Source organism: Pipra filicauda, unplaced genomic scaffold (assembly GCF_003945595.2).
Source record: "Pipra filicauda isolate LSUMZ 115617 unplaced genomic scaffold, ASM394559v2 scaffold96_size2947999_pilon, whole genome shotgun sequence".
In the NCBI taxonomy this organism is placed as follows: Eukaryota; Metazoa; Chordata; class Aves; order Passeriformes; family Pipridae; genus Pipra; species Pipra filicauda.
This window is the reverse complement of record NW_024105164.1, coordinates 190203-217745: the sequence shown is the minus strand read 5'-3', so window position 1 is coordinate 217745 and position 27543 is coordinate 190203. Positions and strand designations below refer to the sequence as shown.

The window sequence follows — 27543 nt, the reverse complement described above, 5'->3', positions numbered from 1 at the left end:
AACCTCAGGTCCCAAAGCAGCCTGGATGAAAGAGCCTTAGAGCAATGTCAGTGTGTTCTCAAGAGTGCTAGGCCACTGTAGCTCCAACAGAAAAGAACTGTACATTTTTATATCACTTTCCAGTTGCTGTGTAGGCTACAACCTGTCGTTCAAAACTAATTCTGAACAGTAATAAACCTGTGAAATGTAAATGTACATCTTAACAGGAGATGTGTTGCAAATTCTTGGGGTTGCAAATTCATTTTTTGCCTTCCCTTCTCTGCATTTTCAGAGTTGATATACAAGGAAGTCATGGACCTGGAGGAGAGAACCAAGAATGGGGTTATACGCGGCCAACCAGCCCCTTTAGGTTGGTTACATTAAAAGCACAGTACAAAGCTCCATGAGTTGTAAGGCAGGAGGGAGTAAAGCTGTTCAAGACATCCAAAAGTAACTCAAAATATGGCTCTTAAATCACCAAACCTCTTGAATTCTCTTTGAGGTATTGTATATTTGAGTGGAATATAGGGGGCTGACATCTCTTTATTAGTCTGCTAAATCCCTCTATTATTGTCTCTGTGTCATTTCAGTCCTCAAGAAACATGCTGTTATGTACTGGTGCTCAATTGCTACAGTTTGGTTAGATGTGTAATGTGTAGCTGGTACAGTTTCAGATAAGATGTAACCACTACTTAGATCTTGGAAATACTGAAACAGGATTTCTAGGTTGGAAAATGGTGAAGTACTTTGCACTTCATTTTACTGGCCTTGGAAGAATGTGCCCATTAACTGACTCTTGGTAAAGCTTTGTGACAGAAGTTGGACTGCCCTTGCTCACTCTGCTTGGGATTCACTGAAGTTCAGACTCGGAGAAATCCCTGGATATCTGAGGTTGAATGGATGTGATGTGGCTGGGCACCAGCTATTCCCAGCCCCAAGGGGAGGGGGAAAAAAACCCCAAGCCCCTTCTTTCTTTATCAAAATAGATACATTCTAGCTTAGGGTCTCAACATTTTCTAGGGTATCTTAGCTTACTGTCTTTGTGATTTTTTTTTTTTAACCTTCAGCCATAAGCATTTACTGTGATTTGGCAGCTGTCTGTGCCATGTGAGTTCTGTGGTTCTTGACATACCATCCATTAAACCCCACATTAAAGACTTGTGGGTTTTATTTATTTTGACAATGGATTGAGACACATCTCTTTCAACTTGCCAAAACAGGGAAAAGTAATGGCCATTAGGAAAAGACAGACTAATGCAAGTACTGAACTGTGCAACTGTATCTGCAACTGATTTGCTGTTTTGTTTCTCATAGCACAGGTGCAGCAATGATCAATGGCTCTCAACATCCATCTTCATCATCATCTGTCAACGATGTGTCTTCAATGTCAACAGATCCAACATTGGCCTCTGATACAGACAGCAGTCTAGAAACCTCAGCTGGACCTCTGGGTTGCTGTAGATGACTACTTGGTCTTTTGGGGGGTGGGAGGGGGGTCCTTTTAGTCATTAATAGGGCACTTTTAAAATTTGGTGGTATTTTTGAGTGTTTTTTCAAAAATAATCATGAAATTCATCATAAAGTGCTGTAATTTCAAACTGTAAGTTGTGTTAAAAGCAGCCACTTTTTTGCTGTAATTAACTGTAAAATATTAAACCTGATAATTTTTATTGTGGTTTTAAAATCTGCATATTTGCTTTACTATTATGCTGCTGATCTTTTTTTACTGAATTTGTAAGATTTGTTTTATCAAAGCACATATTAATGTTGTGGTCATTACCATATAATGAATTATTTAAGATTTTATAGGTTTTCAATTTTTTAATTAGAATTTATTCCAGATGTTTTGTTCATGATATCCTTCAGAGTTTTATGCTTGGTCATACATCTGTGGTCTAGGTGGAGGGGGAGAGAATTCAGTGCAGCCAGCTGTAGTTTTGGGCATACTGCTGTAGTGCTGGCAGTGAAAAAAATCCTCTTTTATTTTGGCCACTTGCCTATAATACTTCAGCAAAAGCAACAATTAGTAAGTTTTTATAGAGAAAAAAATCCTTTGCAAAATAACATTGTGTGAATGGGTTTATGAACATAAGAAAGCAAAGCATATCTTCAAAGATGCAGAAATACCCAGCCTAGCAAAGTAATGTGATGTTTTCTGCAGAGTTGTGGCATGCCAAATCTTGTGATCACCATAAAACCCAAGGATACTTCATGAATAATACATTGCAATGCCAATAAACTGTTTACTTTTAGCTTGTAGCCTGTTTTTGTACACACAAAACAAAGTGTATCCAGGATGTCTAGACTGACAAAAAGGAAACTGAATATGCTGTAGCTATACTTTCGTATAAGACGTGATTCTTGGGAGTTGTGGTTCTTACTGGTTTTGTCTACTAGGGCGAGTGCTTTTCGAGTGCTTTTTGGGTCAAAGAGGGAATGACATGAATGCAATAGGGGCAAAACTTCAGCTACTCTTTCTCCACCAAAAATACTGATTGCTAAAAACCATTAAGTGGTAGGAGAACCTCAGGATTTCTGTAGCTAATGCATTAATGAGCAATATATGCCATCCAAAGGAGGGAGAAGTAGTGCTGTATAAATTAATATTTATCTCTTTCATTTCACCATGAGATCAGTGTAGCAGAAATCTTAACAATGGTTCATTTTAAGTCATAAATATTCAGTAGTTTTCATCACCGAAGCTCCAGGCTTCAATACACTTTTTAAACAAAAGATATATTGAGATATATAGAACATTTACTAAATAGTCATGTAAGATGGTGCTGCTCATCACAGAAGTATTTTAACTGTTTACATTTTATATTTACAGAATGATTTATGTATAACTGACTTAAGTTTGAGTTAAACAATCATTCAGAATTTATTCCTTTGGAAAATGCAGATTTTTAGTGAAGCTAGGTTATATAATTGATTGCCTCGTGTAGATGCATATTTTGTGTAGTGAATTAGAATGCGAAGAGCAATTTAAATTAGTAATGCTCACAAAAATGGACATAAATACAGAAGTCTTGCCAGGCGTCGAGCATAAGCAAGTAATGTAACTGGCTACAGAGGTCATCCAGGAATGACTGATAGTCTTCAGTGTGGTTCCTTCTGCCTGTTGGGTTAAATAAGTATCTTTTTGAAGTTCTAACTGAAAGAGGAAAATATGTCTTTACAGTAAGTTTCAGAAAAATAGAAGTGATAGTAATGCTTTTGATATCTAACATGTCTTTTTAAAAAACATGCAGGGTTTACAAGAAATGGTAATGTCTCAAAGATGACTAAATTGATAAACTGCACAATTGTTTTCCTGGCCTGGCTAGACTGCTGGTAAGTGCTTTGTGCATGTAATTTTGCTTTCCTCACCTGTATCTAATATTTCAATATTGCCTTCCTAAACCACATTTGTTAAGGCAATTATTTTTGCAGGATCTTGCCAAATTGTGTATTACCTCGGAATAGGCAGGACATGTTTGGATTCATCTAGCACTGGAATGTAGAAAATCTGCTCAAGTTGAACGGAGACCAACAGAACAGTCTATTTTGTAATTTTTTTATCAAAGTTTAAGCTGTGAATTAAGCCAAAATTTTTGGTCATATGACAGTTCTCTGTTGTTATATAGGGTCAAATGATAGTGTGGTCAACAGTGTAATGAAGTTAAGACTGACAAAAGCGACTTCTGATGCCTCTAAGTGCTGTTAAAAACAGAATTTGATAAATATAATTCGTATTCAAATTTATTTTAGACCCCTCTGGATTACAGTGATGATTGAAATATTTTGAAACTTAAAAATACTTTTTGCTATCACTTTCCAGTGTCCTAAATAAAATAGCCACTGAAATGAGTTTATAAGCTCTAAGGAGAATTGAGCTTTTCTTCTTTCACGGTAGGTTTAATGAATAGGTAGGACTGTCCCCTGCAGCCCATTGCAGTGTGAGTGAGCAGTTTTTAAAGGGATTGTTTTGGTTAGGTCAGAGCTTTGCCTGTGGAAACCTAGAGCTCACTTCTGGCTCTATCTTCGTAGTAGTGTTGCGGGTTTTTTTTTTAGGCAAATTAGTGGTGGCAAATTTCAAAGATAAGAAAGTCAGATTCAGGCACCAAAGTATCACAACAACATCCTAGTCTTAACTTTCCTTTTTATTTGCTGAAATATAAAATTACTTAAGCGATAGTTGTACACCGCCACAGATAGCAAACAAATAGGTAACTGGAGTTGAGCTGTCTTTGTCTATTGTTTGTTAGATTCTATGTTGTCCAGTACACTGTACAATTTTATTCCTAAAATATAGTTAAGCTTTATTTTAGACTGTTTCAAAATCTTCTCATGACAATGGGCTTCACTAGAGTGCATGCAACTTCCTAGGGCTGTTCTAATCCATTGGAGAATTGGTAGGGATTGAATTACAATGAGCTGTCTGATCTCTTATGTCAGGTGACGTTAAATGTTGGGCAATAATAGTGAGATTGATTCCCACCTCCTTTGGTCAGAGCTGTGGCGTGCATCAAGGATAAAACAGCACTCTCCTTTTGTAGAACTAGGTTCTTCAAGAATTTGAAATGGGGGGGGGGGGGCGGGAATGAGTACCATGATGGTGTGCTGCAGTTCTGTGTTGTAAGGCCTTTTGCTGATGCAAGACAATGGGGTCAGAACTGATGTTTCACTGTGTGTTGGTGTGTGTGAGCAACTGGGCTGGCAGATCAAAACTCTCAGCCCAGCCTGACTGTCCAGGGCAGCCCTGGTTCATTCTGCTCTGCTCAACAGACACGGCACTTGCCCTGCGTGAGCTGCACTGCTCAGGATTTTAGCTTTGAAGAACCTTGCTGTGCTGGGTGCAGTGGTATGTTTTTGGATAGGAATTCCAGCTAGATACAGAGTATCATAAATTGTTTGGTCGGGGGGTGTATGGGTATGTGTGTGGGGGTGTCTGCATATGACTGTGTCTGTGTGTCTCTGTGTGTAGTCCCCACGTCCCCACCACAGGGCGGGTGCTGAGGGGGTGCCAGGCCACAGCAGTAGCACCCCTCGCTGTCTGAGGGTCCCATGGGGACGGTCCGTGCAATCCTCTTGGAATGGTCAGTGGAGCCAACACTGAGCACCTGGCCAGGGGCCCTGCAGGGAGGGAGGGATGATGTGGCATTCAGCTCAACAGTGCATGAAGAAAAATGGTCAAAAAGCTCCTACAGGAGGATGGTTCTACCCAGCCAATAATCCAAAGTGTGTGATAAAGTCTCTCAATTAAGATTATGGGGGAAAGGGGGGAAGAAGGTTCAGCTTACACTCAGTCTTAGTCTTTCAGGTTGCTAAAGGGCATGAATTATGGTTTCTAGAAATGGTTTTGTTTGCTATTGGCAGCAGCTTCTCCATGCTGTTATATTTTATTTTCCTATCAGTGGTTTGGTTCTTACATATTTAGGTTGAGGACTGGAGTTGAAGGAGAGCCTGTCTGCATTTTTCAGTAGGATTAGAAAGAGTTCTAATGAAGAAATGTGATGAGACTGTACCACCTACCCAAATTTTCAATTAATTTAATTTATTCCTAGTTTAGGGCACTGGATAAAAGTGGTATTTTAAATGGTCTCTTTCACTCCTTCCTCCTCTTTAGATATGTCTGCATTACAGAAATGTGTTATGAATCAGGTCACATTGTGTTTCTAATTCTGCAGTTAAAAATTTAAGCTAGGTTTTCTTGAACTACCTCACACAAACTTTCTACGTTTCTTAAGTAAGCAAAGCTAACCCTTGCTATTGGAACTACACTGAATGTGAATAGAAAAATACACCTCCTTTAGAAAAACAAACCTATTGGCCAATGTTGAGACAATATCAGTAAGTATGTTTCTTATATATTTCACGTAAGATGTTCATGTGTAATATATAGCTTGTGTACAGTAATGTACATCTAGAATATTGTGTTAGCTGTAAATTGGTGATTTTATTATTGTAGTCTGGTTTTGTAGGGTAAAAATAGCTTACTAGTAATGTCAACTCATCCTTTACATTTTACAAAAGGAATAATTCTTGGTAAGCTTTGCATACAGATGAATTACTTTTGTAGGCCCAATATCTAGTCTATTTTTGAGAGTTCTTTAACTTTTATTACTAAAGTTGAGAAAAAAAAATCCCACCCCAATTATTGTGATCATTCCTTCTGCCCCTTTTGAAGTATATTCTTAATTTTATTATGTCCCAAGAAATATGAAGTAGAAGATACACCATTAAAAATACTGGGGAAAACTGTAATTCTTTTTTCTTCCCCACATTTGATACTTTTTCCTGCTTTTCCTCTTCCTTTATTCCCTCCAAATAAGCTGTTGGTGGGGCATTACTGAGAACATTGTGGGTTTTTTTACTCATTCATGCCATAGGTCATTACATGTGCACCACTGGAATGTATACATTGTTATCTAGTATGTCAATTGGTTATAATGATATTTTAAATAAAAAAGAAAAAAAAAAGTTTGACCACTATGCATTTAGTGTTTCTTCATTGCTAGGCTAGAATGGTTTCATATGGATTGCATAAAAAGGCTGCACTTGAAATCTTATTAGTCAGTACTTCTTGAGAATTCATCTGGTTTTTAATGGTACTTCAAGTCCTGTCTTGTGTGTGAGCTCACTCATGGGCAAAGTGACATGTTTTTTCCATTTCTCCATTCCCACTGACTTTGGATGTGCCACAGACTGTTAACAGCCACGTGTCTTTGCAACCACTGGGAATGTGTTCTTGCCTCCTTGCTGCTAGCTCTAGCCACTTTATTTCCTGGAAATACAGCTGCCAAGACCCTGTGCTGCAGAAAGAGGTAAGCCACGGGTTGTCTAGTGTATGGGACTAGAAGTGAGTCTCAGAGAAACCTGAAGGATCTCACTTCTGGAGAGCTGACTTGTGTGCCCAGACCACTTGCTGGCCCCTCTGCTGTGGGTAAATCCTAACACAAAATGCATTTGATTGCCTTCACTTCCAGCAGGGTGTGGGTGTTTCCTTGAACAAAGACTGCAGATGCCCTTGAGCTGTGCTGTTGGTGTCCCTGTACAGTTTCAAGGGAGAGGGACTGTGACTCCTGCAGTACATTGTAGCCAGCTTTGTTTCTCTGGGCCAGCTGTTTGAGACGTTCTTCTAGGAATGCGGTAGGACTCACAAATGCTTTTCTTTATTTGCATGTCAGCATAAAGGGCAGCCAATTTCAAATGATATGCCAATAACAGAGCAAGGCTGGAGAGACAATCTTAGCTCTGCCCAGGATTTGTGTGTGGGTGACTCAGGACTGAAACACTGCTTAGTGCTGCTGGCTGCAATGGAACTCGCTGGTGAATGTAGATGATTCAATGAGCTACCTTCCGTTCATTTTCCTTTTTGTGTTAGAAATTACATGGAGACCTTCAGAAGGGTTTTTTTGTTATTCTGAAGCATTGCTGTTTTGATTTTTTTTTTAAAGTATATGCTTGTGTTGGGTTTTTTCACTGAAAAGTTTTTATGCTTTTTTGCCTGCAAAATACTGGAAGATTGCACAGGTGAAGCTATGGTAAAAACATTTCTACCTGATTCCAGGAACCTTTTGTCGTGTTAAGTAATATTACCAACCTGTATCTTGTAAACACTTGCTAAGAAAGCTGACATTTAAATCAGGGGCTGTAATGAGCGAAAGGTCTGCAAAATAAGGATGCTTGATATGGGGAAATGAAGTGGTGGGAAAAGAGTATGGAAACAGCAGTTAAAACTAGGAAAGAGTGTATCATCCTCAAATAAGGGCATAGTGTTCCATGAGGTGTGTACAACAGCACAGGTGGATTCCCATTTCTTGTATAATTGCCCATGTCTGGAAATGAACATTATACTTCTGTCGCTGCACTTAAGAGTTAACATCCTACCATCGTGAATTTTAGTGTGAACTGGGTAGTTTGCAGGTTCTTGCAGGCTTTGTTTACTGCAGCGTCTCATCTTCAAAAGGAGCTGGAATTTATTCCTCATGAACAAGAGGCATAGATGGTGCTGGAGCACAACAGTCAACCTGCAACTGTTTAGTTTCACTAATCAGTTTGAGTGTATACTGTTTCATTTGTGACATTGAAAAGAAGAATTAATTTTATCCTGAATGCCAGAGTAATTTTACTCCTACAGATCTGACAGATTGTCCTGTCCTGGAGCTGAAGGTTTGGGATAGGTAGGTTTGTTCCCCAGTTCTGCTGTATGTAGTAGTTACCTAAGGTTAAATACTTACAGAGTTGGCCAGCAGTCCTGTTCACTTGCTTGTCTTGCATATTTGGTGTTTAGTCTCCCAGTCAGCATGGCTCAGTTCCCAAGTTTGTAGTGTTCCCAAACTAAAGGGAGCAGTCTGCACTTGATAGATATAGGAGATAATGCAGTATAGTCTAAGGGATGTGTGAGCCGTCAGGATGGCTACAGTGAAAGGTTTCCACTTTTGGGATAGCAGTAAGAGAGGGCATTGAAATACCCTGGTTGTTACTACTAGTTGTATTGAATGTTATCAGTAGAAACTTCCTTTTTATCAGTCCTGATTTTCTACTTACACCCTGATTCAGGCCACCCTTCAATATTTAGGTTTATTTTGTGATAACTGGCCTGGTATTGCAGCTCCATGCCACACTGTGCTCTCCAGCTCAGTCATTGTTACAACAACTGCTTCTCTCTCACATTATTATGGATCTTAATGCTGCTGTTTTAAATGGCCATCCTATTCCATGCAAGATCACTTGTGACCATCAGTAGTAACCTAAGGCAGAGATGGAGAAGGAAGGTGGGGGTGATGCTTGTGCCTGCAGGTGGCAGGCGGGTGCTGCTGAACAGGCGGGTACCTGCTGCCTCACGCCACGGGCAGGAAGGAATCCAGTGCTGCTGGAGAGCCTGGGAAGGAGGAAAAAAGCTTTGAAGTAACGGAATTGACCTGTCCACAGCTTACTGTACCACCTTGCTTGACTTGTCTTATCCAGAAAAGATTAGGTTAAAATGCTGGGGTTGGCTCCCATTCAATGGCTTACATTTTTATAGGAAGAAGTGTTACAGTGCAGCAGAAATAAGTAAACATCCAGATGTTTAAATACTGAAATACCTGGATGTGAGTTGATGATGAGAAAGTTGCTACTGAAAGGTGTACTATCTGCTGCTATGTAAAAAAGCTCATTCTTATTTCCAGACAGTGAGTTATAGTCTTCTCTAGTAAGAAACAAGATTCAGGGCATTTTTTTTTAAATACTTAAAATAAAGCAAGCTCTTCATTGCTCCTTCTGTACTTTCCCTTTAGCCAGTTCATGTTGTCATGACACTTTTCTGTTAAAAAACTTTCTTCTTAGAGACTCCCAAGCTGCCTCAGCTGTTAAAAATAAAGTGCCAAGAAAACATGAACAGTGCTGTGAGTGCTGGGCTGGCAGGTGAGAGTTCAAGCTGAATCTGGTGAAACAATTTTCTGTGTGCAGGCTCCACATGGCTCAGGGTGCTACAAATGCTATGCAGAGCTTCTCAAAATCCCTTGGGAGGGAAGTCAGCCCTGGCAGGTATTTACCAGAAATTACAGCTTCATTCTAATGGATTTTTTCTTAGTAGAAGTAATGAACTTGGGCTGACAGGTTGTTTGCAATATCCCTCCTGTCCCCTCATCTCCCTGTGAGAACCACCAACAAAAAAATATAATTATGTAATGAGAAGTGATACAAGACAGCCAAGTGTAAATTGTCCAGGGAAGGTTAAAGATAGATCCCCACCCTTCTCCCTTCACCACCCCAATGCCCGCCACCCTGACAACACTAATTTCTCTTACCATAGGTTTTGCTATTAGAGTTTTATAGATTAAAAACCCTCAGCAGCTGGATCAGTTGAATGTCTTTTGATGATAAGAATCTTCCATATTCTACCTTGATGACTGATATTCCATATTCTATCTTTATGACATAAATCAAGTCATGAAATTTTTTTTTCTTGCAGCTAATACTGGTCTATTTTTGGCTCAAAAATCCCCCAGATACCTAGGGCAAAATGTGCATATTTAAAGTTCCATGGAGTTTGTGTAGCCAATCTGATTAATCACATACAGTTTAATAAGTTGCATTTTTATGAAACACTGAAACTGTTTGGCAGGTAAGGGACCATTTTAGTGAACTGTCAAGATTTTGGTATCTTCAGCTTTTTTGTAGATTTTGTTTTCACAGTATCTTCATAAAATAATGCCACTTTAGGAATGAGAAATTTGAACAACCTTTATGTATGGAGTGAGGACAAAACCACCTCATTAGAATTCATCTGGTAAACAACCCCACTGGCTGTGGTGGCAGACTGGAACTGCCATCTCCCCAGGCACAAGTGCAGGAGGCCCTCATCTCCTGGCTCAGCCTGTCCATCGGTTCTGGCCATCCACCCCTGCTGCAGGACTTTCCACTGTCCTTGAGCCAGCGAAAGGATGGTGCATTTGAATCCAAAGATGGCAGGACAACTCTGGAGAAGAGTGTCTTTTGTTCTGTGGATATTAAAGGGGGCCCCTTTCCTGGCCATCTGACATCTAAACTTTCAAGCATTATGGTCACACTTTCCCAGCTTGCCCAAATACTATAGCACATGTAAAGACAACAGAGCAAGTGTCACCAATAGCGCAATCACTGTAGAATTACTCATGATACATGAGTATACTGGAACAAAGTGTGCATTTTCACTCATTTTGCCAGAAATAGAAATTTCTGTGCTTGTTCTACTTGGGGACTTTAGCACTTTGACTCCCAAGAGTTAAACATCCTAATGTTGAAAAAAACTCCTCCATTTCCTTCTGCAGGAGGTAATTTCTCTTCTCAGCATCTTCACGAGCACGTTCAGAATTCCTCAGCTTGATCTCCAGCATCGTGTATTTCTTTCGTTCTTGGTCCAGTTCTTCTTCTAACCTAACCACTTGTTTCCTCAGGTCTGCACTTGTTTCTTCAATTCTTAAAACCAATGGGGAGAGAGAGAAAAAAAAAAAAGCTTTTTAAGTGGGTGGATAAATACAGCTGGTAACTATAATAAATTTAAGTTGTTCCACTTAGTTCTCTCCTTTAAAACTTTCTCTTAGTTTCTAACTGCCATTTCATTCATGTTGCATTTAAGGGCAGAGACTCCTTGAAAGCTGGAGCCTTCTCTATTTGTATCTTGAGAAAATATGCTCAAATCTTAGAAAATGACATTTACTTTAGGGCACAAGACTGGATGTCTGAGGAGATGTAGTAACTCCTCAATTAGGCTGAGTGCAAATGTATAACTCTGAAATAATCTTTTAACCTCTGTTTTCATCCTGATACTGTTTCTCTATATGGATATCCAGTACAGAGCAACATCCTTGTAGATCAGGTCGGAGTCCTTCCTCACCATCCATTTAATGGTATTTTCTGTAAAGTTTGTTGTTGACCCTGGGGTGGGGTACAAGATTTTACAAACCCCAACATGTCATGTGAGGAAGAATCTGAAGAACAGTCTTTAAATTTAATCTGGGCACAAACTCTAGTGCAAGACTCAGAGCTTTTCACTAAGGACGTCAAAGAACAAGGTTCATGGTTTTGTGACTTGAAAGAAGCACAGAAGGCAAAGCAGTTGCTGTCCCCTCTGTCATGTTTCCTAATCATAAGATGGAGTTATGATGTTAATAAAGAGGAAGGAATATTTTCAGATAGGAATTTCTGATCACTAGGATATGATTTAAAAAATTAGGCTTTTCCTGGGAAAAGTGTACCCCCTTTAAAATAGAATGAATTTTTAAAAAATAATTAAAAAAACCCAAAACACCAAAAAAACCCCAAACATGAAACCACTCCCTGCTCTCAGTGATACCCAGCTGTGAAGCTTACCTTTCTGTGAAACTGCGAACAGGTTATTTTTAGACAGAGTAAATTATACTCAACAAGGGCATGCTACTGACTCCATACTAAAACAAACAAACAAAAAACAAATGGGGGCTTTGGCAGTGCCAGAAGGGTCTGAATTCCATTTTGTGACTGGCCAAGATGCAATTATGCAGGCAGTGCAGTTTGTCCCCTTGGGCTGTTCCTTTACATTGTTTTACATGCAGGTAAAGATGGCAATGGGATCCTTGTCGCAGTTTCCACAGTGAATCAGAAAGTCACACACAGGTGCACTGACCTGCACCAAGTTCTGCAAAAAAGGCCCATCTTGGTGAAGGCAGACCTTTATCACCAGCCAGCTGTGGCTTCTTGCCTAATAGGACTCTTCTGAAGCTGGGTTGCTTCCCCACACACACACTTTAAAACATTTTTGTTACATTCTACAGCTCTGAGCTGCCAATTACATTTTTCTACCACTAAATTTAGGGGTCAGCTACAGCAGCCTAGATTAGCTGTCTGTGTTCTGAATTACAGAGGGTAACAATACCTACTGCATTTCTACATACACAACATAGCAGTCCTCTCCAAGATACTTCCATTTTCTTAAAGAGTCCAGGTGGTAAACATGAATTACTAAAACTCAACAGAGAATGTCTGATAATTATATTAACCTTGAGGGAGAAATGCTCTGGAACAGGCTGGTTACAGGCAGGCCATAAAACTTGCCTCCCTCTGACTAAGAGAGAAAATAGGCAGTTGATGATGAGAAATAACAGCTTTTCCATCAGCAAGTGTTCCTTACATCTGCCACAGGCAGGTAGTGACTATGCTTTCCCTCCACTTATGTATGTGCCAAGAGAAAGCTCATGTTCTTTCATTAAAACTTGTCCTGCTACACACACAGAGTTCTGCAAACCACACAAGCACATGTACAACTGTAAAGCAATAAATTATTATTTTTGGGGACTAAATTATCTTCAATAAAATAAAGACAGTGAGGCAGCCTAAATTTTTCCTGCTAAGCAGCCTCCCTTCTTTGCTAGTTAGCTCTTTCCACAGAAACAGACTTTCATGCAGTCTCAAAAGGAACATATTTTTTCACATGTAAATTGCTGCAGATGTAGTAAAAACATTGCAAAATTTTTGAGAGCTGAAAAACTTGGCTTGAAATTCTTAGACTTGACAGCACAATCCTTCAGGCTGTAATCCTGAACAGCTGGAGTCATCCTGTTTGATACATAAAGGCTGTGATTGCATCTTGCCTGGTTTTATGAAACTATTAGTTCATTACGCATTTTCCTCTCAGTTACTTTTCCCTGTGAGACCTGAGCAATTTATAGCCCTCCCCTCCAGCCACAGTGCTCTCTGCCCTGTCCAGCTGAAGGGGAAAGGCAGGTGTTAGAGCTGAAGCAGCTGGAACTGCTCAACAGCTGGAATGAAGAACAGGTCTTCCTGGATGCCCCTGATGTTCACAGCTTAAGGCCCTGTTGGAGCAATTTTAGTAATAAGAGGTGGAAAGCCATCTCTTCCCCCAGGCAGCAGGTAAGAATGTGCAGCCTGGTGTTCCTGTTTATTACTTTCTTTCCCTGCATCAAGGCTTGCCAGAGCAGCTCTGCAGAATTAAATGCAAGGCACATACCTTCATCTCCTCCCATTCTGCATCAGTAGGGCATCTAAAAAATCCAAATAAGCCATGAACTACCACACTCATTCAGAGACCTTTTCCAACACCCCATGCTAGCAACTGGTGATGTTCTCATCAGCTCCTGTACCTGGAACACAACAAGGTGAGGGTAGGCTTTTCTCCCACTCTGTGATGGAACTGAAACTGCTACACAGCCTCTTTTTCTTTTCAGCTTCACACACCAAGGCAGGACAGTGCACGAGGCAGAAGTGCTGCAGAGGCTGGCAGGTCACCACCATAGGAAATCATAAAATAAAGCAGGAAGGTAGCAAGTAGAATTCCTGCCTTAACAGCTGGCCCACAGGAAGACATCAAAGTTCAGATACATTTCTGAGAAATTAATTAATTAACAAGAAAAAAAGTGGCAACTAATGCAGCCTGAAGCTGTGCTATACTATGCCAACTGTCATGTGTGCTTTTGGTACCAGGTTTGGGAGACTGTAAACTGAGGTATGGAAATGCTACCAGAGTTTTAGTAATTGAAGGAGTATAACATCAACACCTGAACACAAAAAAAACAACAAACCCTGAGAACTAAACTATTAGTAAAAAAATGGGATTACAGCCCTTCTTCAGTGCTTTCATGTGAATATTTCCCTGAGTGCTTGCCTGAAAGTCATTCTATTAAGCACATACACTCATAAAACCTAATATACCAACTCCCACAAATGAATAAATGTGACTTCCTAGTTCTTAATATTTTCTACTTTCTACAACAGCCCCTGTCCTCACACACAGCTCTCCTGAAAACTAGAGGAATTTTTCTGAGCTCAGCTCTTAAGTATAATACCAGCAGTTGTGCAAGGAAACACCAGTGGGCAAATAATGACACAAGTTTGCTGTCTGCTGCACAAGCTGCAGCTCGCTGCTACTCCAAACCAGGGGCTGCCACGGGAGCCAAAGACCACTTTTTACATAAAAAAACAAAAGCAAGGTTTCTAGAAGTTTAACACAAAAGGGCTGCAGAAAAAGTTGTAGCTGAGATGCAGTCCCAACACCACAAAAAAAATCCACTGCAGAATAGTTAAAAGCAGTTTCCTCAAGAATGTTCCTGTTGGGAAAAGCAACAAGAAGCCCTCACTTTCAGACTGATTTGGTACAAATACTAGCACCTGCACAGACCAACAGAGTTCTTTGTTGAGGCCTGACCACGCTGGGTCCCAATTCCTGCCTCTAAGATTTGCTGTTTCTCTGAGGACAGTAAGAGGAGACTTTGGCATTACCTGTGCTGTTCTCATTTCCACTGAAAACACAGAATGTGAAATACTGGATTTCCCTGTATGCCAGAAATCCCTTTTTTTTTTTTTTAATGACCTCTTAGATCAGAGAAAGAAAAGCTGGATTCAGAAAGCAGTGAGGAAAAAGCAGGACCAGATCTGTCATCTAAACCCAAACTTCAGGTCTGAGATCCTGATACCCTTCAGAGCTCATGCTCAGACAGGGCTAATGTTGGCAGACAACTTCCTCATCCCCCCTGCAGATGACATTACCTTTTGATACTAGTCTCATACTCAGTCCTCTGTTTGCTCAGTTCTGTCTTTAGCTCCACCACCAAGCTCTGTAAGGCCCTGGAGCATTGGACAGAGTCTCGGGAAGCTGCAGCTGGGTCGCTCTGTTCGCTGCTGCTGCTGCTGCATGCATCAAACCTGTCCATGCTGTTTTCCAGGTCTGCAGTCTTGCCCTCGCTCTGAGACAGCGAGCCCTGAGTTATCCACTCCGTTTTGAGAGAGCTTAAAGCAGAAGAGTCACTGGCCCGGCAGGCTGGGCAGCTGCTGACTGAGTCCATCACGGAAATCTCACATGACGACGTTGACCATGTAGTGCTGGCCATGCTGTGTGTGCTGAGGGACAGGCTGGATGAGGGGACGTTGTCATAAGTGGAGAGTCTCTGGGAGGAACATGAGTCTTTAACTCGCTCCCCAGATGCTGTCCGGCGGTGGCCTCGGAGTGAGTACAGTCCGTTCATCAACCAGTTCCCGCTGGAGGAGAGATTGGGGATATCTAAGGATGAGCTGCCGAGCTTTGGACTCACAGACCGTGCTCCCTGCTGGCGGAAGGAGTATTTCCATGGAGGCAATGTCTGCACTCTTTTACTGGGGCTGGTGGCAGGCTGAGTTAATTTGCCACTATGCTCTGGAGGAGTGTTTTTCACTGCAGGTCCTGGGGTGGCCTCTAGTGCCACAGCATTGCTAGAAGGCAAATCAGCGGGGCTGGGAGCACTGTTCTCCGACCTGCTGTCCTCCCCGTCCTCCTCAGAGATCCACTCCACAGTACTGCGCTGCCGCACGGGCCTGATTTCCAGCTGGCTCCCTGGCACGTCTGCCTGAGGAACAGCAAAGATTCGCCCCTGTTCACTTATCAGCACTGTCATCAGGTGTTGAACTAGTGAGGTGCCTGTGAGTGGAAAACAAAGGCAAGCAGTTGAGGAGAGGTGAAAAGCCCTCCCAGACTCATCCCCAGCCTGTGGGATGTCCAGTGAGCTCCTTTGAGGCCTGTGGCTGCCATGCCTTTCAATGGGTCTGCACAAGGAGCTACTCTGGGCCTTTCTATACAGGACTTCAAAGGAACAGGAGTCATTGCTTTTGCTGGAAAGTGGGACTGTGAAGGATGTGGGTCTCAGTTCAGTTCATGAATGTAGCTGACTAGCAGAGCACAAATTATAACTAGCAATGATTAATAAACTGACCTGCTTAAGCAGGCTGGAAGCTTAACTGACCTTGGAGGATGACAGAGGTGGAGGACACTTGGAAAACAGGGCAGGTCTGTACCACACCAGGCATGGGCTTCAGAGCCAGCATCAATCTCAGCGTTTGCATCCACGCAGGATAGTGCAGCCCTGTGCAGGCAGGGATGCATGGCAAGATCCTGAACACACTAACCTATTCGCTGGGATGAAGCACCTCTCCGTCCAGCTTCCAAAACCAGCAGGTTTACACAGCTAGGTTGCAGTCAGTTTTATAGTCTGAACAGGCCCAGTGCTACTTGCTTATTGAAGAACCAGAAATTTCAGCTCAGGCCTTCTGCTGCACTCAGTGTGCAGAGAAACTTGCAGAAAGTATGACATTTGCATGATACTCGCAGAAGGTGTACAGCAAGTGCAGAAAGTACTTGCAATTATTTAAATCCACAGAAATGAGCTATCATTGTTTTCCAGTAGTGGAGCCAACTGTTATGAAGTAATAGAGAACACCACACTTACCAAACCTAATACAAAGCACTTCCTACAAAAGAGAAAAACCCTTAAAAGAGTGCATATGCCATTCTATCTTTAAGTACTACCTAAAATAGAGAATAAGACCAACATACTCAGGCATTCAAGACAAAAGCCTGATTTTAATGATGACATTTTGGCCTGACAGCAAGAGGTACTGAACTCACCTACCACTTCTATTTTATGTCTGTGAACGCAGGAAGAGAAATAAATGTCTTGAAGATAAGGGCATTCCTAACAATTTAGCTGTCAAACTTCAGATATTTCTATTTGAAATTCATGGTTTAAATTTGAAGAGAGACACAACTAGAGCGCTTTTGTTAAGATCGGGGTGCAGTATTTTACTTTACCAGTTTATTTAGCAGATTGAAATTACCCTGAAGCTAAAAAAAATTGAGTCTGTACACTTCTCTGTTATTTCTATCTGATCAACTTTCTATCCTCAACTAAAACAAAACATTGCTATTGCTGTTGTTATTAGTATAATGATTAAGTAAAAAAATCCAGCCTACATATCCCAATTTTTCTACAGTTCAGATCTACGTCAATACAGAATTCCAGGTCAGATCACTGTAGTGTTTTTAGATGATGATTAGGAGAGACCAGGAGACCACAGCATCTGTGGCACCCGTGCACCTACACACAATACAAGCACCTCTGCCATCAGATGAATGGCATAATGAAATGCCTGAGGTGAACTGAACCCAGACTTGTCACCTGTGCCAGCTGAACAAAGAGCATGCTGTTGGCCCAGGCTGTGAGAGCCGTACCAGCGCTGGCCCAGTGGCCACTAGGGGAAGTTACAGCATCACACACGGGCTGATTTCCACTGTCCCCACCTCTCTAATACTGAATAATCGGCATGTGCTCCCACGCTCCCTTCTCCTCCCCGGACTTTTGTACCTTCCACACTTTGAGGAAGTCTCAAATCTACCCTTAATAATATGGCCCACATCTCTGTGGTAGGTTTTGAATCCCCGAACAACTAGAATATGTCAGGTCATGCTCTGAAGTTGTCCTTACAGTGACTTGCCATTATGGGCAACATCTGCACATCACCTGTGCAGACCTAAAGGCACTGCTGCTACTACAGCATAACAGTATTGGTGTTCTGTGAAGGATTTCCATCACGCAGAACACCACATCAGCTGTCCCCTACAGCTCAGGAGCAGCACCAGAGCCAAGTTCAAACATCCTGGGCACAGCATCTCTATCTGTGCCTGCTACTGCACATCTGTGCAGGCTTGCCAAGAGCCCACAGAACTCAATGCAAAGACCCTACTAAAGCCTGCCCCACAGTAGTTGTGTTCCAGTGCCACCTGGGAGAGGAGCTGCTTCCCAGCCCTAGTGTCAGCCTACTCGACCCATACAGAAGCAGATGATTTTAAAGTTTCAGATTTTTACATCCAAAATTAATGATTTTACATCCAAAATTAATGATTTTCAACTCATTTCTTGCATTCTGTGAAGTTCTGACCCATATACAGTCTGCTTAGAAAACTACACTTCTAAGACACCTAGTTATAGCCACTGTGGCACAGCAAAAATTACAGTCCTCTCATTGTGGCCTGGATGTTTTCTACAGGTTGCTGTATAACCACTGAAATGCACCATTGCTAAATGACAGCAATTTGGTACTTAAGCATGGTCCTCTGAAAAACATGTGAGCTTTCATTTTAGCAGTAGGTTCAAAAAGAGTTTCCAGGTGGCAGAGGCATCTCCACATAGTGGAGAGACACTCCCAGACCAGCAGCAAATGGAGTAAGAGAGGCCAACCAATACACCCCCTTCATAGGCACTGATGGATGGCTTGACTTGTTCTGACTGTGCAGCTACTGATCAGCTACCAACAAATGCATGACCTACAGCTCCAAAGCACAGCTGTTGTGCTGTCTCACAAGAGCAGTACCTACCTTCCATCATGGTCACCGGATCTTCCATTTTGGGACGTAATATATTTGGTCCGAATACTGTAGCCAGGTTCTGGACACTCATCTTGTTAATGCTGGAGTGAGCCTGAACTTCATCGAGGAACCTTGAAAAGCCCCCCCAGAAAAATCAAAGCAGGAGGGGAATAATAAGTAAGTCACTTCTTAGACTATAGGCATTCTGGGGCAGGGACAGTTTAGTCTTACTTTCATACAACCCTGACACCTGAAATGATTCTGGGGACTAACGCAGCCTAAATACTCAGTAATTACCCCAGATCCCTTTTAGTGTATGAACTAGAGAAGACAGGATGGTTTCTGTCAGAAGTACCCATCTAGCAGGGATCCAGCCTTCTACTCGGTCTGAAAGGACAGCTTTTTGCATTTTTATAGGAATTCTCCAATTACACAGATTGACATAGTTTTCACTTACAGACATAACATAATTAAAAAGACATTTCACTCTTCTCCTTGTCCTAGAACTAGCAGTCTGTGAAAAAGGCTTGAATTTAACAAAATACAGATCACAGAATCATAGAATGGTTCGGGTTGGAAGGGACCTTTAAAGATTATCTCATTCCAACTTCCGGATAAAAAGGCAGCCCAAAAACTGGGAAAATCAGCACAGAGATGAGGGGAGACAAGGCTGTGGAGTCCCTGGAATCCAAGAGGAAGCTACTCCTAACCACACTTCCAAACCAGAGCAGATGCCAGACTGGCTGTTCTGACTGCATCTGCTACTCAGCTTGTGTCATAAATTTTCCAAGTGTGCAATACGTAGAAATAATGTCTTTCTTTAGTGGTCTGTAAGTACTTCTGAAATAAACAATATAATACATTGGTATCATTCATGCCTGCTGCCAAGGCTGTGGGTGACAGCAATTTGCTTGGCCGATGCTCTTGGATAAACCAAGAGCTTCCTTCAGGCAGGCTGTTCGTTCACCTCTGAATGTTTTATAGGAGCAGTAACTTACACGTAAGTGATGTCTGAATATTCATACATTCAGAGTATATTATTTGCATGTAAGCCTCACAAAACTTAAAGACTTTTCCAAGTGTTAATTAATTTCACTTACTTGCATATGTATTTGAGGAGGTTGTAGTTGGCTTGGGGCAAATTCTTCACCTGTTTAACCAGTTCCTGGGTTCCCTGAGGGACGGGAAAAACAAGAAGGAGAGATATTAATGTAAATGCTGCAAAGCAGATGTGACTTTCCTTCAGTACTACAAAGTCCTCTTTCCATGGCCAAATGCTGCACAACAGATGACAACACAAGGACGCTTCGCTTTAAAAGAGGTGTCATCTAATGCACTGTTTATTAACAAAAGAAACCACAATGTCCGGAACTTGACTCAGTTCTCAGTGGAAATCCTCCAGTCAACTTTAATGGTTGATGTAGAAGTCTTCAATTAGTAAAGCCTGCCAGCCTTCAAAGCCTGCCCACTGGCATCAGTGGCAATGTACCAGCAGATGTGCCTTTGCAGGACATGGCCTATTTGAAACTTGGAGGCACTGAGTGCAGTACAAACACATCGCAGTAATGCTCAACTGGAGCAGAGGAGAGTTTTTCTTGAAAAAGCTAAATGACACTCCAACTACCTCCTGTTTAATTACATACTTCTATTTGCAGTCATTCTGACCGGGAACATACTTCCTCACAAAATTTCTGTTTTCACATTAAAACGTAAGATGAGACATCAGCTGAATGAATGACTTAAAACCCTGAAGCTATTTAAATCATATAATGAAAACCTCTGACTCAGAAGGCTATTGTCCTGCTACAGTCCTAAGTATCATTTGCTTCTTCCTGTCAATGCTGCAGTTGCCCTGGATATTTGCTTATTTTTGGGGACAATTAAACCTTTTGTAGAAAAATAGATACCGAAGCACAATTATGAAGAGTGATAGCTGATGACAGAGGGCTGCAAACTAATGATGGAGACATTCCAGAAGCAACTGGTTCGGGGCCAAAGAAGTGCAGTTGGACATTCATTTCAAACTCTCCTCAATTTATTAAGGACTGTTAGGGAGGGAATTCTGTTGGCCAGACTCTTGCAAGATCTTCCTGATTTCTCTGGTCCAGATAAGTCAGAAAGATCCAGAGAGCAGTCTCTATCCTACCTTTCTCCTTAATGTCCTAAATGTATAGGTACTTCTTTATTCTGTACGTCCCATCACAAAAAAAAAAAAAAAAACCAAACAAAAAAAAAACTTCTCTAGTAAAAACCTAAAACATAAAACACAATTCTTAAAAGCAGCAGGCCTTTTTTAATTCCTTAGCTTAAACACCATGCTGTTTTAACAGTGACAACAATGGAGACAGCAATAAAAGGCCAGTCGCTTTTGAAAATCACAATCTTCTTTTTTAACTTCTGAAAATTTTTGAATCAAGAACAGCTGCTACTGACATGAAGGTTAAGGTCAGTTGTTCAGGTCAAGCAGCTTTCAAGTGACAAGTTTGAACTAGAAATGGGTGAGCTGACAGACCTAATTCCCTCTTGAATTTTGCTCTGTAACCCAATTTATTTCAAATAAGGAAATCAAGATGGTATTTGGCACTATATTTCAAGTACTCTGCATTAAAATACCATAGCTCCACTGGAAGCAAGAGGAGGCTTTAGAAAGAAAACTGCAGGCAGCTGTGAACAGCAGGGAACATGACCTAAAGATACAAGATGCTACCTGAAAGAAGAAAAGCTTCTAAAAATTCATCATTCATGCTCTGTCACAAGGAATCTCAAACATGGTATTATACAGAAAGTATCTTCATATTTATCAAGGTAGAAACACCTGCCAGGTTAAAAAAAGCTTTCTCTCCTACTGCAGCATTTATAAGCTGTGCCACAGATTTGTACCCACCAACCACTTGAACTGCAAGAGGGCAGAAGGCTGAGCCTGGTAACACCACAGCGAAAGCGTAAAGGAAAACACAAGCTCGAAACCGCTGAATTAACAAATAGCACTGACCATGCTATGGCTGCAGCCCAGCAAGCAACACAAGCACTGCACTGTTATTCATCGTGGGATTTTGCAGTGATAACTCTTACCTCCTTGAAAATGCTGCTTTCCAACAAATTATCCCAAACCCAAGGGTTTTGCACTGTGTGTAACAGATCAGCACCAATTTGGAGCTTCTAGTTTGGCTGGAAAACTAGTAACACTTTAGATGCTCATCCAAATTCAGATCCCTCTTTAAAAACTCAAAGCCATGTGTTCAATCCACTGAACTGCTGTGCAACTCTAGAGTACAGGTAGCAGTGAAGGCTGAATACTACCATGTCAAGTCAGCTCAGACTCAAATGAGTTTTTAGAAATTTGAAGATCTCTCTTTCTCTAAAATTGTTTTTAATTTTTGATCCCTTCTCCAAATCAATCGGGATCAGAATCAAATCTTTTTTAATGCTGCAGTCCTGCTGAGATACCTGGAGACCTCAGCACAATCTAAGGTCTCTGTTACGTTTCTGTTTGCAATTGAATACCAGAGATGAGTTGGATACAGAACGAAGAGATGAAAAGCAATTTGAATGAAAAATGGAAAGCTTAGCGCAGTGCTGGAGTTAGGCCAAGCTAAAATCATAGCAATTTCTATCCACAATCACAATGTAGCAGCACAAGGTGCCAAAAGTTTTATTCGAATGGCTAATTTGCCTTGAGCAATTCTGGTTCTATTGGGTGAGGGGGGGAGAGTGGGTGTGTAAAACTAAAGAAACTGATATTTCAAGTTCCAAGTAAAAAATGAAAACAAAATAGTACTTCAAACTAAACACCATGCTGTTCTAACAACGACAACAATGGAGATAATTGTTTTAAATAATGTTTTATTCTTTAATAAATATGTTTTGATTTTTAAATTCCCTGCTTATCATTATGTGTTACAAATTATGGTTTCAATGAAACCACAGTTTCTAGGCAGGGGGATTTTCCATGTGGGAGGCGGCGAGTCAGGCCCCACAGGCTAGGTATGACTTTGTGCTACATTCTGCTCCACATGCTACTGTGCACGTACAGCATCTCCACCCTTGGTGTGGGCACTCCACCTTCCTTTCTGAAAAAGTAAACAGTCCTTGCTAAGGTTCCAGATTTTATTGAAAAATAAAATTGCTTATGTTTACAACAGCAGCTTAACAAAACAACTCTGTGCTAGGACCAGTGCTGTATTTTGTAAGCTTTCATTTTGGCTATCTTGTGCTCCCCATCACCTTTCTCATCCAAAGAGAATTCTGCACTACAAGTCATTTGAGTCTGACCTTGCTCCCACAGAAGCAACACAGATGTTGCTTCCCAATCTGCTGCAGCCTGTGCAGGCAAAATCAGGCAGACAACGTAGTTAATAAGCTGAGCAGTGATATACAATTATGTTTGCCCAATTTGGCAGTGTCTCTACTCTTGTGCAACAGTGCTTAATGGATCCAAAACTTCTCAGTCTGCACATCTTATGACCAAAATGAAACCAGCTCCACCGCCTCAGAAGTACTGCTGTTTCTTGTGAAATAACCGCTGTGTGGTCTGTAACACAGCACCCTGCAGAGATGCCTGAGTTCACTGAGGGTAAGGCAGAAAATGAGCAAGTTTTGGAGCTAGTAGACACATACCCTCTACCTATGAAAAGACAACACTAGTGCACTGACACACTGATGTGGTTGTGTCCAGGATGCAAATGCATATTCACCTGTGGTAATATACTGTGCCATGCACAGAAATTTGCTTTCTTGGAGCTGATTGGAGGTTACATCATTTGAGTGTTGAGAGCAGTAAACTTGCCTTTTAACCATAAAATCTTATATTACCACATATGCTACATTTGAGGCATGCAAACAAGCTTCTTCATATGGGCATCATGAAGGACAATCTCCCCAGATCCTTCTGCCACTTGAACTGAAGGTGAACTCCAGGCTCGCAGTGAAGAACAGAATCCCACCAAAGACAAAGATGAGCATGCTCTTGAGACCACACACAGAAAACAGAACTGTGGACTGCAGCTTAGAAGCCCTCAGGCCTTTGCCTCTTCAGCAAAGGAAAGACACCAGTAACAGCCCTTACAGCTTCTTTAAATTGCTGTTTAGAAAGTGGCACAGTTCCACCGCATCAGACCAGATCCAACGTGCCTCTGCAGACAGCAAAGGACTAAGGTAAGAAGAACAATATGGATGAAACCAATCAATCAATCATATTGTAAATTATCCTACTCCTCTCAATCAGTGAATCAAAATTTCCATGATTGCCACAGACTTGATGACTTTTGTCAGCCCCTTCCCTTGCCTGGAAACCAAAGAGAAGAATATCATAAGAAGGTTCTGGCAAAGTATTCATAGCATTATTTCCCCCCCCCATTTGGGGATAATAGCATAGTCTGCTCTTTTGTAGTGCCTTTCCTCTAAGAAATACAAAGGCCATTGCACTGATCACTGTCTCATCCACCAAAAACTTTGGGAAGCAGAATATGTTGTTCTGATATTTAAAATGGAAAACACGGGGAAAGGGAGTGACTTTATACAGACTGCTAATGGGTTAACAGCAAGGCTGGGAAAGGAACCCATACCTCCTTCCTACCTTGCATCTCTTGCTGATTATGCTACAGAACAGCTTTGTTTAGAAAAAAGAAGCACCAGGCTACAAGACTGACTTCAAAAAAAGCTCCTGCTTCAAGCAATAGCCTGTGACAATAGCACTCAATTCACAGCTTCAGGAAAATTCAGAGGAAGGTTCCCAGGGACTTCACTGATTTAAATCAAGATTGAAGAATGATGAGAAAAAAAATTATACTACACTGATCTGGGGAACAACCTCTGATGTAGAAGGAGACAGATTAGAAGGATCACTGACCTCTCCTTCATCTTTTGAGAGTAGCTGTCCACAAGAAAGAAAGTCTTCATATTTGGCAAAGGGGATGACAGGCTCTGGCAGCTCTCGAAGGTAAAGCTTCAGGAGGGACGCCACAGTGTGAACATCTGTGTTGCTGCAACAGAGAAGAGGGAAGGAAATTTAGAAACCCGCATTACTGTAAAGTTTGATGCCTTTCACTTGGGGTGCATCAAGGTCCCTCTTAGGGACAGGGACAAAGTAGGCACATGGAAGGAAGCTCTTCCACCACGTGTTTGTACTAGACAGGAGGGTCTACCTGGAAACAAGGGAAATCTCCCATTTTGTCAAGATATAAATGCACCTGAGGCAACACAGGCAGTGGAAGGGATATGCCCATGATACTGCTTCAGGGAGGGTGGCACTGCGGTTCCTCAGCCAATGTGGATCGGGAATGCGAGCAATACAGTCCAGGCAAGTGCACAGTGAGCACACAGCATTGATAATAGAGTTCAGCTCCTGATTCCATGAAACATAAGCTCTTAGCCTCCCACTGATCCTTCCTGATACTCTCCCCAGCCAGCACACACACACATGTGATGGGCCAGGCTCCCAAGTGTCCTAGTCAATCGTTAGGAAAAAAATGGAGGAAGCTGTATTTCCTCCAGGTCCTCTACTGCCATTTGGCATGGCTGCCCGGCTTGTGGGTCACATCCCCTCCCCCAGACTGGGGTATCTGGCATTTCCTAGCACATCTGTTATGACAGGATATCGGCTTTTATTTTCTCTCCCAACCCCAGAACTTCTTTTTCCTCTTTTCTCTCCTTTGCTTTAAGTTGGGTTTGAGGTGTTAGATAGCACGATGAAGATGCATCTGTTCTTCCCTTTCCAGCTATCCAGCTTTTGGTGTATGGCAATACCTCTCCCTCATTTCAAGTTTCCTGTTTTACAACTTTGTTAATCATTGCAGGTGACCTCCTCAAAGGTTTTGAGTGTTGGAAGTCTAAACAGGTTTTGTCACCAGCTCCTCCCTACCCACCATTATTCTGGCGGTCTTTAAGGAAGAGAAAAACACATCATAAACATTGGGCAAGGGAACTTCAAATCTTTCTGCTATCCAAAATCTGAATATCTTCTACTTAGTACACTTTTAAGCATTTTTGGAACACACGGTTAAAACAAAACTGGAAAAATTACAACAGGAAGTTGTCAGCAGATACCACTTGCTTCTAATCCTGCTAAAGCTATTCCTATTAAACAGCTCCATCATATTTGAGAATACCACAGTTTCACATAGTGGTTTTCTTCAGTTGATTATAAACATTCTACAAATGAGATCAGTACCATTATTCATTATTCTTTTTTTTCTGTAGTGCAGACTTTCAGGCATGGATGGTGGATATGACTATCACTGAGCAGCAGAGCCCAGACTACAGCTTCAGGGCTGCTGGCTGCAGTAACTGTTTCATCCATGATGCCATGTGAAATCCAGCCAAACTTTCAGTGGCATGAAAGTGCAATAGGAGCAGACTGCTGTAGGTGCTTCCAAAACAGCAACACCTGGCCTTTCATAAGAACATGCATATGCATTAAAAACCCAAATTGGAAAAGCAAGCCTTTTAAAAATAAATATTTTAATTATCAGTCATCACAGAGATCTGATCCACCATGGGGCAGGCAGGCTCTGTCTGTCTGGAAGATCACTGTAGTTACAAAAGACATCTACAAGTGCTGACTGCAACTAGGAAATAAGAAAGGATATTCCTTTCACTACACCTGATTTGGAAAGAAGCATAAAGATTTCACACTTCTGTTGCCTAAGCATCCCAGGCCATACCTAGATAGTTTTAGTTACACACAGAGAAAATTACATTAGCTAGGAGGAGGAACATTTCACTTAGCAACAAGGGAGAGGCAGTTACACTCTGGCTATCTGTGACTATACATATACATAAGATAGATTATATATATACAAGACTAGAGAGAGCTGGGCCTGCAAGTTGCAGTGGACATGGTGGAAAAAGCAAAAGGCAATAACTGGGAGACTCTCAACTATCACACCAGCCAGGTACTCCAGGCTTGCTTCCTTTAATTCTGTACTGAACCTTCAGTTATCATATCACACATCGACTACCTGAAAGGCAGGCATTCCTTTGTGGAGATCTCTAGTTAAAGGGGAGACTTAGATGCTGATAGCACCTTTATTTTCATAGGCATTTGCACTGGCTAAGTAGATCAGTGTCGAGGGTGGTGAGGCACTGGAACACGTTGCCCAGAGAAGCTGTGGATGTCATCCCTGGAAGTGTTCAAAGCCAGGCTGTATGGGCTCTGAGCAACTTGTTTTAGTGAAAGGTGTCCCTGCCAACGGGAGGGGGTTGAAACGAGATCATCTTTAGGGTTCTATTCTGCTTTAAAAATGCTGGGTGGAGGCTTGGCTTATCTTTGTAGCAATGAAATTAGTATAGATAACACTAAAGTAAAACATGAAATTGAAACTGTCATTCCTAATTAACTCCTTCCATAGATACTCCTGTTCCACAGGAGTATAACTGAATGTGTATAAGCATTCAATTAAGATAATTCTAATTCTGAACAAGAACACCCAGACATTCAATTAAAAATACAAAGATTTTTTTTAAGAAAAGATTGAGACAATTTAATGATTTCAAACTTATTTTTTCATGAAAATATTTCTCAATGTTTGACACATCCATTTAGGGAGCAAATACTGTCTGTGGTTAAGAATCAAAGAAATGAGGATGGGTGGTCTGGGAAGCTGAGGGAAGGGAAGAATTAGAAGAATGTTCCAAATAAACTCCAAAGATATTCTTCCCAAGATGAGACCAAATACTGTTTCTGCCCACGCAGGAGAGTTCTAGCTCTTCCTGGATAGCAGGCAGAGAAGTTATTGGCAATGTTGAAACTAGCTGCAGGTCCAAGGGAAGTGATCCCCTAAGGTTAATGTGCTGGTAATATATCAGATGCCACCTGCATCACCTGGAAAAATGGTGCTAGTGAGTTCCAGCAAGAAATGATGCCAGGTCTCCAAGACAAGATCCCAGATCTGATCTCACTTATGGATCTGCGAGACAGGGATCAGGCCAGATCTACAAAATGGCCTTGGATC

The 27543-nt window shown here is 41.5% G+C and overlaps 2 protein-coding genes across 12 annotated transcripts in view; one reads left to right on the top strand and one right to left on the bottom strand.

Moving 5' to 3' along the window:
* Positions 1–2319, top strand: part of MAPK8 (mitogen-activated protein kinase 8) — a 183516-nt gene extending 181197 nt beyond the window's left edge. For 6 of the 7 annotated variants that reach the window (XM_039391445.1, XM_027718408.2, XM_027718440.2 and 3 more), the window contains 2 exons: positions 272–349; positions 1299–2319. In XM_039391445.1, coding sequence (XP_039247379.1) covers positions 272–349; positions 1299–1444 — 224 coding nt within the window. In that variant the 3' untranslated portion in view covers positions 1445–2319. Of the gene's footprint in view, positions 1–271; positions 350–1293 lie in introns of all 7 variants that reach the window. The other variant, XM_039391448.1, reaches the window with a different exon arrangement.
* A 3818-nt stretch (positions 2320–6137) lies between these two features.
* The window catches only part of ARHGAP22 (Rho GTPase activating protein 22), a 145356-nt gene continuing 123950 nt past the window's right edge, over positions 6138–27543 (bottom strand). For 4 of the 5 annotated variants that reach the window (XM_027718363.2, XM_027718372.2, XM_027718392.2 and 1 more), the window contains 5 exons: positions 24441–24573; positions 19693–19766; positions 18602–18723; positions 14968–15871; positions 6138–10905 (listed from right to left, as the gene is read on the bottom strand). In XM_027718363.2, the coding sequence (XP_027574164.1) occupies positions 10677–10905; positions 14968–15871; positions 18602–18723; positions 19693–19766; positions 24441–24573 (1462 nt within the window). In that variant the 3' untranslated portion in view covers positions 6138–10676. The remainder of the gene's footprint in view (positions 10906–14967; positions 15872–18601; positions 18724–19692; positions 19767–24440; positions 24574–27543) is intronic. The other variant, XR_005567311.1, reaches the window with a different exon arrangement.